The 20,290-nt window shown below is 38.5% G+C and overlaps 1 protein-coding gene across 2 annotated transcripts in view; it reads right to left on the minus strand.

The window, feature by feature from the left end:
- The window catches only part of Helz (helicase with zinc finger), a 149,513-nt gene that overhangs the window by 29,212 nt on the left and 100,011 nt on the right, over nt 1-20,290 (minus strand). For both annotated transcript variants that reach the window (XM_005402152.2, XM_005402151.2), the window contains exons 23-27: nt 15,077-15,281; nt 9,265-9,316; nt 8,175-8,365; nt 6,024-6,231; nt 1,074-1,153 (exon numbers count right to left, since the gene is read on the minus strand). In XM_005402152.2, coding sequence (XP_005402209.1) covers nt 1,074-1,153; nt 6,024-6,231; nt 8,175-8,365; nt 9,265-9,316; nt 15,077-15,281 — 736 coding nt within the window. The remainder of the gene's footprint in view (nt 1-1,073; nt 1,154-6,023; nt 6,232-8,174; nt 8,366-9,264; nt 9,317-15,076; nt 15,282-20,290) is intronic.

Consider the following 20,290-nt stretch of genomic DNA (forward strand, 5'->3'; position numbering starts at 1 on the left):
AAGAGCCCCACTGCTAAAAGCAAGACACTGCTGAGGTGTGTTTGTAAGATGTGGTCACGCGGAGCTCACCAGTCTCTGCGAAACGCTGAGCCCTCTTACCAGCCTGTGTGAGTGAGTTCAACAGGAGGTGAGAGATGAGGTGAAAATGAGACATTGCGCACTAGCTCTAATGGACATGAAGGGCAAAGAGCAGCTTTTTAAAATTCTGTCAATCAATCACTCAACTTTGGGTAAAAAGACAAGCAGCTGCTTTGCAGCCTGAAGAGGAAGAACCAATAGCTTCAATGAATTTGAAGACAACTGAAGAGAAAGAACAAGGTCTGTGAGATACCGGAAGAGGAGAGACTAGTGTAATGGGAACTCTTCCTTCCAGACTGGTGATAAGGAAGTAAAAAGCGTCAAGGAAACAGGAAAGGCAAGACAGTCACACTGTAAACAACAAGGCCAAGTCGTCTGATCGTAAGGAGAACAGGAGGTGAGAGGTCATCAGATCGGAGAGGAGCCACTGAGAACACCGGGCAAAGGAACCGAGGACATGCGGGAGAGAAGCGGGGGAGCTCGATGGGTCCCACGGAGAGTAGAAAACATGAAATTCCCGTGGCGCTAACCCAACCAGTGCGGCGATCTTCTGTAACTGGTTCACAAGAACAAAAGCCGGCACAGCAGGTGAACAGAAAGAAAGCGTTAAATACGCAGGGGCTGTGATGAGAACAAGGCGAGAAGTGGAGTGGGGTGAGTCTTCTTCCTTCACTGTGACACGCTCCCCACTCTGAGGTCACCTTCACTGACATCTGCAGTTCAGTCTTTACCTACTACCTTACTGTGGGAAGTCTTTAAATTCGTCTCATCACCGAAGAAGATAATGTGAGAAAAACACACAGGTCAAGGAAATAACAGCCAAAGAAACAGTGACAGGAGAAAGTACACCACAACCCACAAATCCCTGTGAAGCATTAATTATAGAAGATACGCATTAAAAAGGAGCTATTTTTTCTTTAAAACATCAGGATTCCCAGATGCCAAATCAGACCAAATCCACTAGAACAAGACATTCACTAACTTAAGCAGCATACCTGTTTTGCTTCTGTGGGCTTTTTCTCTGGTGTTCGAATCTTATTAATTTCAGGTCCAGGATTATTTGTATCAGTTTTACCTAAGGAAACATTTAAAAATTCTTAAGAATTTTCTCCAGCGACTATGGCACTCCCAATAACTACCCAATATTACAAAAAGGAGCAGGATATTTTAAACATCTTATACTCATTGTTACAGGTTTATACTGTTACTTGGGTTTGGGTCTTAAATTTTCAGAGTTGTAGTGTTTCTCTGCAAGAAAGAGCATTTACAAGCTGGGTGTGGTGGCACATGCCTGTGATCCCAGCACTTGGGAAGCTGAGGCAGGAGGATCATTGCGAGTTCGAGACCAGCCTGGGCTATAAAGTGAGTCCAAGGCCAGCCTGAACTGCACAGTGAGACCTTGTCTCAAAAAGCACCCCCCCAAAAAAAGAGCATTTATAAATGAAGTAAACCTCACTGACAAAGCAAAAAGCTTAAAAAAGAAATAACCTTAAAAGATCAAACATCCCCCTCAAACTGCCCAATCTCCAAGAATTTACAGCCCCATTATTTTAAACAAGACATACAAAGGAACTTGGAATTCTTACCTATTCATAAAGACTCAAGTGTTTTGTTCACTTACCAGTACAATTTAGCAAAAATCCACTCAACTTCAGTGAAGGAATCTAAACTAAATGTAACGGTTTGGACTTTAAATGCCCCCTCCACCGCCCCAAAAGCTCCTGTGCTAACAGGCTGGTCCCTGGGCCATGACACTACTGGGAGGCTGTGGAACTCATGAATGGAAGTTAGGTCACTGGGGGCAAAAGCCCATGAGGGGGATACTGGGACCCTGGCCCCCTCCTCTCTTCTGTACTGCTCCCCAGCCTTCAGGTGAACAGACCTCCTTTGTCCTGTGCTTCTGCCAGAATACTACTGTACCACTATCTGCAGTCCACAACCCTGGGGCCAAGTAAGCACGGATGGAAACCTCTGAAACCGTGAGTCAAAATAAACCTTTCCTCCTTATAAGTTATTATCTAGGTGTTTTGTCACAGGGATGGAAAGCTGACTAATAAGCTAAATAAAGATACCCTGAAAGGAGTTAAGTTACATCATTTAAAAGTAAGAGCAAACTAAATGTATATGGGTTATGAATAATACACAGTAAAATTAAGGTTTAAAAGAGGACAATTATGCTATAGCTTAGTGGCAGAGCACTTGCCTGGCATATGCAAGGTCCTGGTTCTATCCCCAGTACCATGAACAAAAAGAAAAAAATATCACGATTACAACAGACTTAATGTCACACATGAAAACTTTAATCTACAAGAATTAATGACTGAATGTTTTTAAATTCCTTGAAAGAACCCTTATTTGGTTTTAGGTACAAAAGCATTCTTTCAGTAACAGAACTAGAACTCTGCAAAATGAATTATGATAGAACAGCTTTACCACTAAACTTCAAGAAATGGAGGCTACAACGTGAGATGAAAAACACAGGGTGGGATGAGCAGCATATCAGACACACAGAAGAAAAACTTCCGAAAAAAATAGAAAAAAAAAAAAAAAGAGGAGTACCAATGAACTTTGAAAATGATTAAGCATCCTAATACACGGCTAATCAGAATCCCTAAAGTGGGGAAAGTTTGACACACACATATGTACACAATCGACCTCAGGATACCAAGGTTGAAATTTTCCTAATTTCATGAAAAAAAAATCCGAAACATTCAACAACTCCAAACATGAAGAAAACTCTACAAAGGTGTATCATAATCAAATTGACATCAGATTTCTCACCGAAAACAAGGCAAGGGAAAAAAAAAGAAGACATTATTAAAACACTGAATGACTGCCAACCAAGAACTCCATACTCGGAAAAACTCTTTAACAAATGAGAATGAAATAAGGCCACTTTGAGATATATAAATGCTGAAAGAATTCATCAGCAGCAGACTTGAAACAGAAAGTATAGCCAGGGATGTAGCTCAGCAGTGCAAGCACCTGCCTGGTAAGCACGAGGTCCTGAGTTCAATTCCCAGAACAACAACAACAAAAAGGAACCACTGAAATACAAAGTATAGACAAGTGCAAAAAAACAGGAAAGACCCAGGGATGTAGCTCAGCGGCATAGCACTTTGCTTAGCAAGCACAAGGCCCTGAGTTTGATTCCCAGCACCAAAAAGAAAAAAGAAAAAGAAAAAGACAGAGACAGAGACAGAGAAGAAAGAAATCATTCCCAGTACCAAAAAAAAGTCATTATCATCATCCCTTCAGGTAGAATGAAAATTTTCTCAGATGGAGACACGTATACACAGGAAAAAAGATTCAAATGGTAACTATATGGATAAATATACAAGGTTACTTTTTCTTATTTTTGAAAATTTTTAAAAAGATAGCTGTTTAACATTTAAAAACATGTTAAAGGGTAACAACAGCATAAAAAGCAAGAGAAAATACTGAAATATCAAAAGGATCTTTTACTGTGCACGTAGTAGTAAAATACTAATTGGAAAGCAAATTATAAACTATATACTATAAATACCAAAGCAACTACTGAAATACGACTAAGAGTATAACTCCCAAGCAAGCAAAGTAGATAAAATGGAATCTAAACAATATTAAACCAAAATAATGCAGAGAAAGAGGAAAGAGAACAAAATCTTGGCAAATGAAAAAGCAGCAGCAAGATGACAGAATCAACTAACTACATCAATGATCACATTAAATGTAAATGATGTAACCACATCTAGTCAAAAGTAGAGACTGTCACATTGAATTTTTTAAAAAGCAAGACCCAATACTATCTAACAGAAACATGCTTTTCTCTTCTTCTTAGGGATTCAAGCCAGGGCCTGTACACACTAAGCACACGCTTTACTACTGCGGTAATTTCCACCCCTGAAAAGTACTTTAAATATAAAGTACTTAAATCACAAATAGATTGAAAGCAAAGGGTCAAAGAGAGACCTATCACTAGTCCCCAGAAAAGCTGAAACTGACTACACTAATTCAAACCAAGTAGGTCTGGGAGCAAAGAATACTACCTGGGACAAAGGTCATTCCACAGTCTTCCACCCCTTCTCTCTCCCTCTGTTTTCTCTCCCTCTCCCTCCCCCACTTTCTGTTCACAGGCTAGAAAATTCAATATTGTTAAGATACCTATCCTCTCAAAATTGACACAGACTTAGCATATCCCAATGAAGAGTTAAAGTGGCTTTTTCATTTTTGATGCAAACTGACAAGCTGGTTCCCAAATATGTATGGAAATGGAAAAATACCTGGAATAGACAACTTAAAAAAGGGTTTATAAAAAAGGAGGATTTATACTCCCTGCTTTCCTAACTTTTACACATCCGCGTAACCAACACAGCATATCCGGTATGAACAGAAACAGCCGAGTGCAAGTGTATTGCCAGCTGATTTCCAACAGAAGCATCGAGGCAGTTCAATAAGGACAAGACCGTTTTCAGCAAGTGATGCTGGAGCAACGGACCACACACAGGGAAAACCAAAACAACTAAGAACAACGAAAAAATCCATTCTTATGCCACCTACAAAATTTTATTCAAAATGTCCCTAATGTAAGGGCTGAAACTATTAAGACTTCTTGAAAATAATACAACACATTTGTGACCTTTGGTTAGACAAAAAAATTTTAGTCACAACACCAAAACGTAATTCACAGAACAAATGGATAAACTAGATTTCACCAAAAAAAACTTCTGTTCTTTGAAAGATACTAACACAGCTGGAAATAAACACAATGAAAAGACAATTCAACGTCATTAGTCATTAGGGGTATGCAAATACCACCACTGCAACACGCCATCAGATACTCACTAAAAGATAAAGTTAAAAGACTGAAAATATCAAGTGCTGCCGAGAACACAGAACAGTGGGAAATCTCAGACATTACCAGTAGAAATGGAAGAAGTTTAGCCACTTTGGAAAGTAATACCATAGTTTTTAAATAAAGCTAAATATGTATTTACAATATGCCTAGCAATCTTGTGTTTACTATAGAAAAATGAACATTATATCCACAGCAGCTTTCTTCATAAATGCCAAATAGATACAGCACTTGCCTACTATGCGACACATCCTAGGTAGGCAAGCAAAATTTTTAAAACATTGAAATAACTCATGTGTCCATCAGCTGATGAACAGATGAACATGTTGTGGTGCATCCTAATGGGATACTCACCAATCGTGCGAAGGAACAAACAATTAATAAAAACACAACTTGATAGAATATCAGGGATATTAAGTAAACAAAGCCAGGCTGTAAAAACTATATACTGTGTGATTACATTTCCTGACAAACTAGAGAAAAACAAAAGTTAACACTCGTCACGACTAAGGGGCGGGGTACAGGCTGGTCCATCTACACAGGGGCATGAGGAAACTTCTGGGTGATGCAAGTATCCCACATCTTGATTTTGGTGATACTCAACTCTATTTGCTAAAACTCATCAAACTGCACATTTTTAAAAGGTACACTTTACTGCATATAAATTATTCCATGAACTTGACTAAAAAAGCAGTAGGTAGTTCTCTTACTTATAACTGTAACAGATTTGCATAAGAAATAACTACTTTATACCAACTACCCCACAATAACACTAAGGCTCAGCATATCACAAGAATATCGTGGGTTATCAAAAATGTTTAATAGAAGAGGATATTCTATCTGACCTTTAAGTGATACTACTTAAAGGTCTCTAAATATTAAAATATATTTTAGGAAATTTGTGAAGTAAGTGGGACAAGCTTAATCTAAAGGACCCTCTAAAACTACATGCAAAGTTTTTACCTTCATACTTATTTGTATCACCAGAAGAGAGAATCCCTAGTTTTTGTAACAGGTTCTCTCTTAAGGTGGTCTGGAATTCACACTCAGCAATCACACTGCGGAGAGAACTACGTATCACCAATTTAGGAACAGAAGTGCAGCAACCTACCACTTCGATTTTGCTCATGTTGGTCCTTCTCAGGATGCTGGTTCGGTGGCTGCCCTATGCTGACAGGCGGGTGGTGTCCAAGGCCATAATGTATAGGAGACCTCCGTCCATGTGTCTGTAAGAGGTTCATATTGTAGGCCATTGCTGCCTGATGTGTAAGAAGTCGAGGGTCAACCGCAAACCTACCCTGGTATCCTGTCCACGGTACCTGGATTATTATGAGAAATACAATGACTGCAATAATTGTATTTTAAAACGCAAACCTTTATAGTGCTCTCAATTAGAAAAAAGCAAATACAGACACATATGATTAATTTTATCAAAATGAGTTGAGGTTACCTGGTTGAGGTTACTGAGTAGTAACCATTGGTAGTAACCATGAGGTTACTTAGTAGTAATCACTGTAATGTCTTAAACTGGCCAAAACATGGCTCCCTGAATCATTAGTGTGCAAAGAAAAAAAAGAGAGTTCACTTTTCAGATTAGGAAGAAACTGAGGAATTTATTCCTTGAGGCTTTACATCATTTTATGTTCTCAAATCATATCCTCACAATATGAATGTACATATATCATAGACTACCTTAAAGTTACCTTTTTTAGGTCATAACTGCATAGTTACATAGTTTAACAGACTGAGTAAGAGAATGGGGGAAGTTAAGAAAAAATTAAGCCTAAGGAGTCTAAAGTCAAAAAATATGTTCAACTTTGTAAGAATAACCAAATCATTTAATGTTCATTTATTGTAGATAAAATTCAAACACGTCATCATTTTTGATTAATTCAACTCTAATTTAAAATACAAAAACTGAAAACTGGGGCTGGGGATTTAGCTCAGCAGCAAAGCGCCTGCCTGGCAAGCGCAAGGTGGTGAGTTCGGTTCCCGGTACCGGAGAAAAAAACAAACAAAAAATAAAAAAATAAATTGAAAACTTGTTCCAGCGTAAATCTTGATATATAGTCTCTATAAATACAATCACATTTGAACAACTGCTCCTATTATTTTAGTGTAAGTGTCTGGTGCAGACGCTTAGAAATTTTATATAACAAAAGCCTTTTTGACCTCGGAAAGTGAAACTCAAATCCTAAGAGACTTACTATTTAAAGCAAATGATGTATAATATTGCCAGGCTGTGGGAAGAAACAACACAGGTAAAAATCTACATTCTACGGGGAGTGGGCATGAATTACACATTCCTCACTGACAGTCACTTTCCTTGGCTGCCACGATTGTGAACGATCAGGCCAACATGGCCGAAGATGCCTGCAGGTAGCATGCTGCCCTTTTTGCAGTGTGGACAAGGCTGCCAAAGATCTCTGGCAACCTCACCTCTGCCTAAAATTACAGAACTTCACTTAAATGAAAGAAATTATTTGCTAGGTTAAAAATGCCTCAATTTAAAAATATTTACAGATCTGAAAATTATTAAAAAATTCCAAAATATTAAAAAACCTTAAAGGAAAAAAATGGCTTTATACAAGATGCAAACCCTCTAAAAACAGAGTCTGAGAAAGGATTCAGTAATGTATTTCAGTAGCTTAGTTAGGTTTTCATAAGGCATAAAATTTCTCAGACGAACTCAGACCTAAGAGAACCCGACTAATCCAAGCCTTTCTGCCTCCTCCAACCATCTATCTCTTAGGAAAAGTCCATGACTTACATAAAATAAAAACCAAAAACAAAATAAAAACAACGCTTTACAAAAGAAGAAACCAATTTACTAGCTCTGTTAATTTTTTATCCCAATTTTTTTCAGGGGAAAAAAAACATTTTAAAGGAATACAAAGGCTTTTAAATCAAACATTTACAGATCTCTTCACAGTCACCAATAATCAAGAAGCAAACTGCAAGCAACAACATACATTTCTTTGATCACTTCAAAATTTAACTTTTAAAGATAATATTTCCTTTAAAAGAAGCTTATGGACATTGGAAGAAAAAAAAAAAAAAGATTAGGAGCTGAGAATGTAGCTCACAGGGAAAGCACTTGCCCAGCATGCAATGAGGCTCTGGATTTGATCCCTAGAACTGTCCCTTCCCCTGCCCCTGCAAAAGGTTGGTAGCTGACCATCAGGGATTGTGACTAATTTACTGAAGCCTAGTTTCTTAATAGAAAGTGTCTCAATAGGAAGAATTTCAAACATCCACTTACAGGTAAAGGCACCGACATAACTACATTCCCTCCATAGACAGCAGGTACATAGAGAATACTTGTCCCAGTGTGAGGATCAATTCTCTGAACAGGGCTTGGAGATTTTCCCAAATTTGGGTGAGGTCCAAGAGGGGGTGGAGGAGTATATGCTCTAATAGGATTGCCAATAAGTACAGAAGGATTGGGCTGAACTGAAAAATAGAAAAAGAATAAATTCAAGAGCTGTTCAATTTACCTAAACAAAAATATATCCAACAACAAAATATATTTCTTAGTTTGTCACAAATATCTTAGAGTCAAAGAACTATCAATGTGGAAGAAGAATAAAGTATGTTTAAAAAGTAACCATTTCATAATGTCCTGTAAAATCAACTTGAGCTGATTTAGAAAGCATTCCTTTTATAAACTAGCATAATTATAGCTTCTGAAGAGCCAGAGAGGTGACCATCAAGAGAGAAAACCAGGATCGTGGATCCAGCTCAGCGGCACAAGCACCTGCCTGGCAAGCGCAAGGTCCTGAGTTCAATTCCTGATACCACAAAATAATAAAATTTTAAAACATTAAAGAAAGAAAACCATTTGTGCACATACTTTCAATAAACAGTTCCCTCAGATCAGGGAAACATGATTCTTCAGAATACAGTTATCATTTGCAGTTGTAACACAGCCACATATAAAATAAAGGCTAAACAATTATTAAAAACATAATTCTGCAAGACTTAAAATCATTTGAATAAGCTTTATCTTGAAATCTGTATGACCCAACATTTGTAGAACAGAAACTTTTTCTGAATATTTATATTGCATAAAAGCCTTACGTTTTTCCTCAAAACTTCTGCATATACCATACAGTGGTACCTAAAAATTCTCCCCTTTTCAAAATTATGTATCAATATACTGATGCTAAAAAAAAAAAAAAAAAAAAGAATTAACTGAGGTTCCAAAATGACTGTGTTTATGTGTGCATACAAGAGAAAGGAGAGATAGAGAAAGAGGTTGGGAGAGAAAGACAGATCCGTTTCTCAGGGCGCCATCTGGGGTAAACCTCTGTCACAAAGTAAGTTTTCACAGGGCTTATTTTTCTGCTTACCAATTCCATCATTCTGGAAATGATCATTCGGGGTATGATGGAGGCTTTTCCCCTTTAAAGAAAAAACACAAAGGTACAACAATTTATCTATGTGCAACATCAGAAAACAAAAGCCCTTTTCTTAACTATATGTAAGTTAAATGTAAACAGCAATTCAGACTTAAAAACCTGGAGTTGATAACTGATGGCCCTTAGGCTTCTTTGAGCAGTTTCCTTTTTACAGTTGGGAGCACTGCCCCTCCAGTAACACTGCGAGGCCTCCAGTATTTACCAGTTTTAAATTACAGGTATCTCAAGTTCCTTTTTTAATGGCTTGTTTTAATAAAAAGAAATAAGCAATCAACACAACAAAAACCTAAATTCTATTCCTCTGAGCTTCTCTACAAATTTCCTAAGAGTTAAGTGACAAAACATAAAAGTTGTTTTTCAAGGGAAAAATTTCAAGTCTTTTATTCTTGAGGATGAGAACCTTTAAAACAGCAAGAGGAATGTAAACATGGTTTTGAGTATGATTCACCGTATCTTAGCCAGGCGTGGTGTCTCATGTGTGTAATCCCAGCACTTGGGAGGCTGAGGCAGGAGGACTGCCATGAGTTTAAGGCCAGCCTGGGCTACACGGCTCAAGGCCAACCTATGAGAGACAGAGACAGAGATAGAAAACATAGTATCTTAAACTATAAAATTTTCTAAAGGAATAGGAAATAGGTACTATTATAAGTTACTTGACAGAGAATCTAGCTAATCACTAGACAGCAATTTGGCATACATATCAGAAGTATCAAAAATGTGCATTACTGTAATGCTGTAATTCTATTTCCAGGAATGTATCCAAATGAAATAATCAGGGATTTGGGCACAGATATTCTTCAGGCCGTGGTTTATATGTGTGATAAATGTTAACAATCTAAATGTCCACCAATGGAGGACTTATTAAATAAGTAATGGCAGATTCATATAATGATATATTAATCTACCATTATAAATGATGACATCTGGGCGGAAATAATACTTGGCAAGGCCTCTGAAATTCTGGATAAAAAAAAAAACAAGTAACTTGCTCTTCCCACTGGCTAAATGTAACTAACACACATCAAGCCAACTGTGGAAAAGTGGCAAATTATCTGACTTGCCTTTAGGTATAAACAATGTTTCTTTGTATACAATGTCTGAAAACTAAAAAGGGGATAATATCTATAGAAGGGAGAAAATTCACTTTTGACCAAAGCAAAAATATAGTGATGCTCCGTTTACTGACATCTGTCAGGGATGCTAAATATTCCCATCAGCGGTAAACACGTAAGGTGTCATGGAAGCTGGTTAGTTATGGATGGGACATCTGGACCTAACTCTCAAAATGTGAGGACAAAGAGCAATAAATAATCACAGCTGGTCCATTAATGAGAAAAAAGGAATATTTACAGTGATTGACACCAGCTCTAAAATACAAACTTCTGAGGAATACAGAGGCAGTAAGGAGAAAAAGCGAGAAGGAGCAGAGGACAAACACTGAGATGGCAGAAGGAGAGGGAAGATCAGAAGCACAGGCAATCAGAAGTGACAACAAGATCAAGGAGCAGCGCACACACTGACAGAAGAAAGGGAAGCCAGTGACACGGACAGATAGGATAGTTCCAGGAGGGCAATAAACCGTTTAGACTTCTTAGCCTCCAAGCCTAGCTTGCTGAAGACCCATTAGCCAGGACAACTGCACAGAGAAAGAGCAGCAACTTAGTCTCGTGCGGCAGGCGGACCGTGCCCCCAAAGATGTCCATACCCCGCCCCTGTTTCTGTGAATGTGTTATGCTACATGGCAGAAGGGATTCTGCAGATACATTTGAAGCTGTGTCTTAAAATAGGCAGATTATCTGGGTGACTCAACCTAATCACCTGCACCCTAAAAGCAGAGAAATGTCTCTGCTGGAGTCACAGATTCTGAACAAAGAAATTCAACGCACACTGCTAGCTCTGAGATGGTGATGACACCTCTGAGAACTGCTGAGAGGCTTCTAAATGCTGAGTATGACTTCTAGAAACAAGGACATTAGGCAGACAGTGTTAAAATCAAGGAAATTTGAAAAATTGAAATGGTTGAGTATTACCTTTTCAGAAACATCACCCTTTTCTACTCCTGAAATAAATCCCCTTTCATCGAAAGACTCTAGTACATGAAATAACTGTCTCAAAATTATCTGGCATGTATACCTGGTGGGGGTGGGATGGGAAAAGTAGGATATACATGAGAAGAGATTAAGTTGGTAATTTACAGAGCTGTGTAATACAGGATTCGTTCATTATACTCTTCTCTCTACTTTAAAATCTTTCCATATAATAAGGCCAAATTTTAAAAGACTCCAGAATAAATTCAAACCTCAGAAAGCAGTTTGATGGAAGTAAAACACTGGAAGGAGGAGGGAGATCTGGTGACAGAGATAACCTACAGCTCACTACTTTTCAGTCATGCAAAATAACTGATTATTTATGTCATGTATATAAACCATTTTAAACAGCCAGGCATATAACTAGTCTGGTGAACTGATGATACAGAAAATAACAGAACACCTTCACCTACGGTAAAGGTAATTGTTTTAAAAACTGAGGATAAATTTGGGGAGAGGGCTGCTTTGGCTCTCACACAACTCTCACTGTGAAAGAAAGGAGCCGCATCACACTCTCCTGGACGTGCTACGACCTCTGCTCACCGATCGGCTGCTTACTGAGCACCTGCTATGCACCGCGAGCGGGGCTGGGCCGCAGGGGTCACAGCATTCACACAGCACAAGGTCTCTGTCTTCCCAAGTTTATGGTTTTGGAAAAACAAGTCAACTCAATACGTACTTTTCACTGTTTTTCACTTAAAACAAAGATCAAACTGCAGTCTTCCTTAAGGTCAGTACACACCTGGCACAATGGCTGCCTTCACCCACAGTACATTCATTCGTATTTGCATTGCTCAGTTAAGTAAGAAGACTTTATTGCAGCTACTCTATACTACTGAAGAATGCACGAAGGTGTATAATTATAACATGATTTTATTTTAAATAAAAAACAATCACGTTAGAAAGTTTCTGCCTGGGTTCTATTCTTACACACCCTGAGCCACTTGCTGCCCCTGTCGACACATCCCCTGTTCTCTCATAACTCTCATCTTTTATAAAAGCTTGCTGCAGTTGGGACCTGGGATTCAAAGCCCCATGTGGTAAAGGCTTAGTTCCCAGCTTGACAATCCCTGGGAGATGACAGACTGTTTTAGTTACTTTTTTCTTTGCTGAGATAAAATACCCAACACCCAAAGTGAAAGGAGGAGAGGTTTATTTAGCTCAGGTTTGGACAGATTTCAGTTCACAGTTGGCTGGCTCCAAGGCAGGCTGGCATAGCAGAGGGGCACTGCAGAGGAGAAACAGTTCATGGCAGACAGAAGGCAGCACAGTACTGAAGAGGCAAAGCAGCAAGCAGCAAGTGACAAGCAGGGACCCTCTTTCCATATCTTATATCCTATCCAGGCTACCCACCCTTAGGGCAGGTAGCACTCACATCCAGGGTAGGGCAGCCTTAACTGTAGCATTGCACCATGAACGATCCTAGCTAGGCACATCCTCGATCCCAGCAGCACACACCTTAGACCCACGCACCTCCAAAGAGCCCCACCTACGAGCACATGAGGCTTTGGGGGACATTTAGATACAGCCATAAATGGACCCTTTCAGAGTGGAGTCCAGGGCTGGGGGTATAGCTTAGGGGTAAAGTGCTTATTCAGCCTGTACCACAGTATGATCCCCAAGAGATAATAACAACAATAAAACGGCCCAGTGAGAAGTCTTCAGGTCATTGAGGACATGCCCTTTGGAGGAGACCTGGGACCTAGCCTCTTCCTCTTATTTATTCTCTTTCACTCGCCAGCCGGGAGGTAAGCAGTTTTGATTTGCCAAGAATATTCCTAACATGATGAACAGCTGCAGATCCAGAGAAACCAGGCCAACTGATCACATCCTGAAAACTCTAACACTGTGGGCCAAAATAAACTTTCTTCGTAAGTTGATCACCTCAAACATTTGTCACAGCAACAGAAAGCTAACATAAAACTCTTTCTTAAACTCACGTTTAAAAATTATGACAGCTGGGCGTGGTGGCGCACACCTGTAATCTCAGCACTTGGGAGGCTGAGGCAGGATGAGTGTTTCGAGTTCGAGACCAGCCTGGGCTACAAAGTGAGCCCAAGGCCAGCCTGAACTGCATAGGGAGACCCTGTCTCAAAAAGACACACTCTAGGGAGGCTATAGCAGAAAATAATACAGGCAGAAATCTCAGTCATAATTGAGCTTATATTTTTGGACATTTTACATACAAAACCCACCCAAAAAAATGTATGCACACTTCAGCAGTTTGCCATACTAATAAATGTCTGGAAGCTGATGGCCACCATTCTGAGCATCTCTTGCAATTGCAGAGGGTAAAAGTAACTGCTATTAATCTCAGGAAATCTCAATAAACTTAGTACTAAAATATTTATACAGGTTTTTCTTTTCCTGATGTATACATTTTCTTGGTGGACTCTGTTTACATTTCCCTCACAATATCTATCTAGAACCACTCAATCAACTCCTAAACATGACTGCTGTGATGGAAATAAATTGCTTTGAATCTGCCTACTTCTGGCCATCATCCCTCTATCTCCTCCAACTGCCACAGAAGGACTTGGGCTAATTTGCCTACCTATGCTTCTGTAGCACCTGTTATAACACCTGGCACACAGAAGAAGCTCATTTATGCAGAATTTTAATGCTCTAATAATGCCAAATCGCTAAAGTATTGTTGCACATTCAGTACAGTTTTATTAACCTAACAATGTACAATATTGTATTAGCTCAGGAAGTAATTCTCACCTTCACATTTGGCTGAAAGACTTTAAAAATATTAAACCATTCATTATTGTTTACATATTAGGTGTAATAAAGTTCAACACTGACATACACTTTTTAATTCATGTTAGTAAGTTTAATCCCACACTGAAGACTATAAATGCATACACACAAAAAAGCAAGTATTATACATGCCATTCTCAGAACCTTCTTTTCAGGATGCTAATAAGTTCAAGAAATTTTTGCAGCACTCTAGCAAATATGCTGGCTGCCAGCCCAAAATAACTACGGCTCAAAAGTAGAACTAGCCTTGACTCACCCACCACCATAGCCTGACTGGACTCCTCAATACAGTAAAAATGAGTCAAAAATCAACCCATTTTCAAGAAATTGGTCAAATTTTCTCACTGTGTCAAATAACGTTCAAAATTAGTCATCAATAAAAGATTTTTCTTTATACAAGTACTGTGACTACAACGTAATCCTTATAAATAAGGCTGTGAAGATACTCTTTTAAGATTATGACAATCTTTTAAACTTCATGTTTCTTCACATCTTAGCTGACAGCTAGAACAATCTATCAGCAGAGAAGACTGGAAAGTTACACTGTACAAAGGATACTGGAAGTTTGTAGGTACTTAACACTTTTTGAGGATGATTGTAAGATTAAACACGGCTAAATACCACACGGTATTTTCACTTATATATCCAAATATAAGGGCCGGGGATATATCTAAGCAGCAGAGCACCTGCCTGTCAAGTGCAAGGTCCTGAGTTCGAGTCCCAGTACCAAAAACAAACAAAAAACAACCCCCCCCAATATAAACAAATTCCTTGCAGAAATTGCTAGCCACCCAAATATAACCTTCAATTCCAACACTTAAAGTGACTCATGGCCCAATATACCTCTGCTGCGCTGCTCTCACCCTTTACCTTCTTCACAGTGGAGGCTTTACCTTGGGTGGTGATTGCTGCTGCTTGTTGCTATTTCCTGAATGCTGCAGTCTTAGAGCCCGGGGGATAAATTCAGGAGCCAGCGGATTCAACACATATGTCTTCTTTAGTTCTAAAGCCTCTAACTGAGCCTTGATCTGTTCAAACGTGATCCCATGTAGGCTGTTATTTTCATGACACAGGGTGATAAACCGCTCCCAAAACTTCCTACAGAAGACATTTACAGGATTGAGTTACAATTTTAGTGAATGAGATCACACAAGTGAAAATAAGTAACCAAAGAAAATTTCAGAATCAATGCCCCACCAAGCTCCAAATTCTAAAGCCCAATAGTTATCTATAACTTAGATATAATCTTTTGATCAAATCACAAGATTTCAGAAGTTTGATACTCAAACTATAGTCACACCTAGTAGCCTAGTAGTATGATACATACAAAACCAGCTCACAAGTAATTCTGACTCCTCAACGCAAATAACATGCCTAATGCCTGATTACCAACACTAATGAGGAATGTCTGCTATCCACAAAAATTTAAAAACCCATGGTAACTCACTTTATAGAAAAGTCTGTACCTTTAGGCACACCCACACATACACACGTCTGCACCAGTCATGCGATGGGTCATGATGCTTCGGGCAACAACACTCCACACGTAACTGTGGTTCCACAAGGTGCCATCAGTCAGCGGCGTCGGAACTGTCCTAGTCTGTGTACATGTGCTCACTCATGTTCACAATGACAACCCATCTAGCAGCACATTCTGCACCATTAAGCAATGCATGGCTACATATACGTAATACAAATAAAATCATATACACATGAATGACACAGGGTCAAAGTAGCCTGGTGCTGAATGGCTGAGAAAAGCCAACTCAGAACAGAAATTTGAAAATAGTAGGTGATTCTCATGAAAATTCTTAAAAACTAGCCAACTACTCCTACTGTATTTTTCTCTTTCATAGCAGATCTTATCACAAGCACAACTTGCATAACTCCAAATTATGAGTTAAATAAATTATAAGGGTTAAATAAATTACAGAAAATACATGAAGTTGGAATACTAATTTTAATGTTGATTATTCATTACCTAATCAAAGTAATAAATGCTAAACGAAAATACATTCAAGACTCACTGCAGTTATATACTGCCCTTCTTTAAATTCTGAAAATTGGTCTGCAACTAAAAATATTAAATACGTATTATAAAAGACACTTGAAGTTGTAAAATTTTGAATGTCTAGTATAAATATGCACATTATGTTTTAATATGAGGTTCAATAACATTTTACTGCTATAAAAGACGTGACATGGTTTCTTCTTTAGTTGATATAGTTGATACCCTGTTTGTCCAGGTAGAGAGTAGGTAATCAAGATGGCTTCAAGAAGCATAAATGAAAATGTTTATAAAACTGAGTATATAAATGGGAATTGGGTTATTCATATACTCATAAAAGTTTGCAGAGCTTAATTCTGAACTGTTTCTCTTATATATGCCTTCTAATTTTTTAAAACGAGCTTAAGAAACAGGTCCAGAAAAAAAATTTAGGTCTGTATGCAAACCAAAGGATAAGTAAATATACTATAAAATATTAAATATATGTTGCTAACCATAAGACATAAAGACTAACAAGACAGTCACTAAGAAATGCACACTGAGACACTGTACGTCTATTCTTAAGATCCCTTTGAGTCCCCAGTACTGTCACTAAAACCCTCTGGAAAAAAAAAAAAAAAGTATTTTTTTCTTCATAGTAACTTAAAAAATCTAAGGAAGAATTATCTCTAATATAGCAGTCAAGATCTAAAATCCATAACTTTCCTATCTTTTGACTGGAATAGTCACAGCATTCGACTGTATAAATATTTCTCAACATAATAATTCCACATACTCTATTCAAAAGTTTTTTAGTCTCACTGACGAAGTATAGTTTCACAGGATGGCAACTTGTGTTGTGTGGGATCCCAAGACAAAGCATCACAAGGAAAGAATGGGCTGGCTTTTACTCTTAGTTTACATCAATTCCATATTACACATTTGTGTTTCTAATTCAGATAGCCAAATACTGGTTCATTGTTAAGCCACCTTCTTCAACTTCACACCCTGTTCCTGTCCTGCTCATCCTGACCTCTCACTAAACACAAACTGACCATGGTAAACAAAATCCAGAAGTAGCCTGAAATTTGCATTTTAAATCTGACTTTTCTGGCCAGGTGCACACCTGTAATCCCAGTACTCAGGAGGCTGAGGCAGGAGGATCACAAGTTCGAGGCCAGCCTGGGCTACATAAACGGGAGTTCAAGGTCAGCTTGAACTACAGAGCAAGACCCTGATTCAACACAAAACAAAAAAAAAAATCTGACTCTTCCTCTTACTGTTACAGAGACAAAGTAATATAGTCCCTAATTGTGTACAGTCCCAGAACTGCTGACTTTGGGCAAATTACTAAACTTCTCTTTATAGCTCCATTTCCTCATATACAATAGGGCACCAGCAATATTTTCACAATTATTCCTTATTATTAAAAAGGCTGTCTCTCACTTCAAAATATGTATTCAGAGAAATTCAGTTCTTCCTTCAAAAAGTATTAGTTTGAAATCCAAAGTGTTTCTTATTTTCCTCTTGGAGAAAGTTCTTTCAAATACTATTCCCACTGCCACTGAATTTCCAAAGCTTTACTGAGGCATTTCTAAACACTTATAATTGTAAGATTACGTGAAAATTTCAACTACACTCATAATGAGGGTAAGAACTCACCATTCTGGTTATTTTAAGTCTTTACCAATTCTCAGCACTTCCTCTAAAATGTTAACATATTATTATGTTAATCATTATTTTCTAGTAGTGTTGGTTAGGTAACCCAAGTATTATAATCATATTATAATATTAGGCATTTCAAAGGACATAAGCTTCTTTTTAACCACTGAACAAAATCATGAACACAAAGCTTGCTTTTATTTCATTTTATTTTATTTTTTGTCATTTTGAGACTGTTTCGCTATGCAATTCAGGCTGGCCTTGAACTCACTCTGTAGCCCAAGCTGTCCTTGAACTCACAGCAATCCTCCTGCCTCAGCCTCCAGCAGGCGTGCTGGGATTACAGGTGTGTCCCACCATGCCTGGTTGTTTTATTTTTACATAAACCTTGCTTCTAAGGTCACTGATAATACACTGAAGAGCCACTTGACTATAAGTAAATCACTTATGTCAAGTCATACGGTATGGGTAACATATGTGTGTGTATACATGTATACATATCTCTCCACACACATGAATATATTTGTATTTCAGTGCATTAATGAAACGTGCTGATGAAGTTTAGTGGAAGAAAAGGCCCACCCGAATGCAGTGGTGTGTATGTTGTTTGGATGTTTCCCTCCGCCCCCTGCCTCCCCATTCCTTGCAGACTTGCAGTACACATTCATCACTTCCTGGGAAAGGCAGCACGCCCTGAGAAAGAGCCCCTGAGTTCCGAAGTCAACCTGACATCTGTTTGAGTGACCGGCATTAACAGCTATGCGACCCTGGGCATTATTTAAAATCTCTCAGTCAGGCTCCTATTTAAAATGCAAATAAAACAGCCTCCTGCAGGGTTGCCAGGATGACTGAGGAGGCAGGATGTGCCTAGCACGCAGCCGGCGCTGGCCGAGACAAGGCTGTCCATCCGTGGCAGCCAACGCATTGGCACGTTAGTCTGGTGAGTGAAGGAGGCAGGGCGCTGCATGTATTTCAGACTCATAGAAAAATTGTTTAAAAATAAAGAATAGATAACCGACTGACTTCTAAATTGGTGTAATATATACAGTAGTCATTCCTTGAAAATTTGATATCTGGAAATATTATGTGCATTTTTTGTATATACTCAATGAAAATGGGGGGGAAGTCCTGATGCATTCGTGCTATGAGGAATTCCTTCCTCCACTCTTAAGGGCTGGACAGTCACATTACACCCTCTAGGTTTACTTGTACTGTGAGATTAAGTTAATGTCTAGCAAAATTACCAACATTAATGTTTAACTGTACGTACGCTTCAACTATCAACCCTTGGGCTAGAGCCATGATTAAACTGTCCAAATAAAACTGTTAATCAACATCCTCACTTAGCCGTGGAGTGTATAACACCCCCAAACAATTTATTATTCCGCTGAAAATATTTTGCTAAACATATGAGTTAATGTGCAGTCCGTGGCACACTACAACTGAGCAAACAATAGACTCAGTGTCGTTAAAAATCCGCCCTGGACAATTCTGACAGCGCAGCCTTAGAAAATACTCTGCACCTCTTCACTCTGAGAAAGTAGCAACTTATGTCAGAGGGGGTGACAAATGCTTTAGGGTCTAGAGTCTGACTTCTAGAGTCCTACAGACTCTACAAAGTGGAAAGGAACTCTTTAAACATCTCCAACTGGGAAACATTCAGAGTGGCTTACAAGGAGAGCCCCAAAGTAATGTGACCCCACCATTCCAAGGCCTACTTACCGCCCCAGCAGCGCCCAGATACTGCTAATGCACACCATCGCTCCGTATATATGTGCTTTATGTAATAAACTCTAGTTCCCGTAGCAAATCAGAAATATGAACACACATGGTACTTTCTAACCAAATACACTTTCAATGTAAAATAAATGAAGTTACATTCTTGGGATGAGACTTTAATTAGTAGATTCCTTAATATATTTAGTCGTATTTATTTGTAACTTGGAATTAACATATTCTTTTGCCCAAGTTTTGTCATTAATGGTTAGAAATGAATGTCAACTTACTTTTCAAACATGAAAGACAAGCCATGTTACAACAGAATTATTTAAAGTCATGAACCCTAAGCACTTAAATTTTTCTTATAAAAAGGTTATTTTTTTCCTGCTTTTTCCTAATAAAGCTCTTCTTGATTTCTTTGTTAATACTTCCCTTATAGAAGACACTAACTTCTTTTGTAGTCTTAAAGTCTAATACATGCAGCTTATTCTTAATGGTCTGAACTGCCATTTTCCCACAGATTTTTTTTTTCCTGCTGGAACATGAAAATAAAATGCTGCCGTACCTATACTGCAACAGAAAAAGTGATCTATAGAGAGCCACGACCTCACAGCTTTCCATACTTCAATTCTGACATGCCAAAAAAGCGAGAGCTACTCAAGGCAGATTTGGGACTGTCCACATCTTTTACTATTCTGAACACACTGTGACAGGACTACCACACTTGTAAAATATTAGG

The sequence above is a fragment of the Chinchilla lanigera genome, unplaced genomic scaffold, assembly GCF_000276665.1.
Source record: "Chinchilla lanigera isolate Chin_1 unplaced genomic scaffold, ChiLan1.0 scaffold00077, whole genome shotgun sequence".
Classification (NCBI taxonomy): domain Eukaryota; kingdom Metazoa; phylum Chordata; class Mammalia; order Rodentia; family Chinchillidae; genus Chinchilla; species Chinchilla lanigera.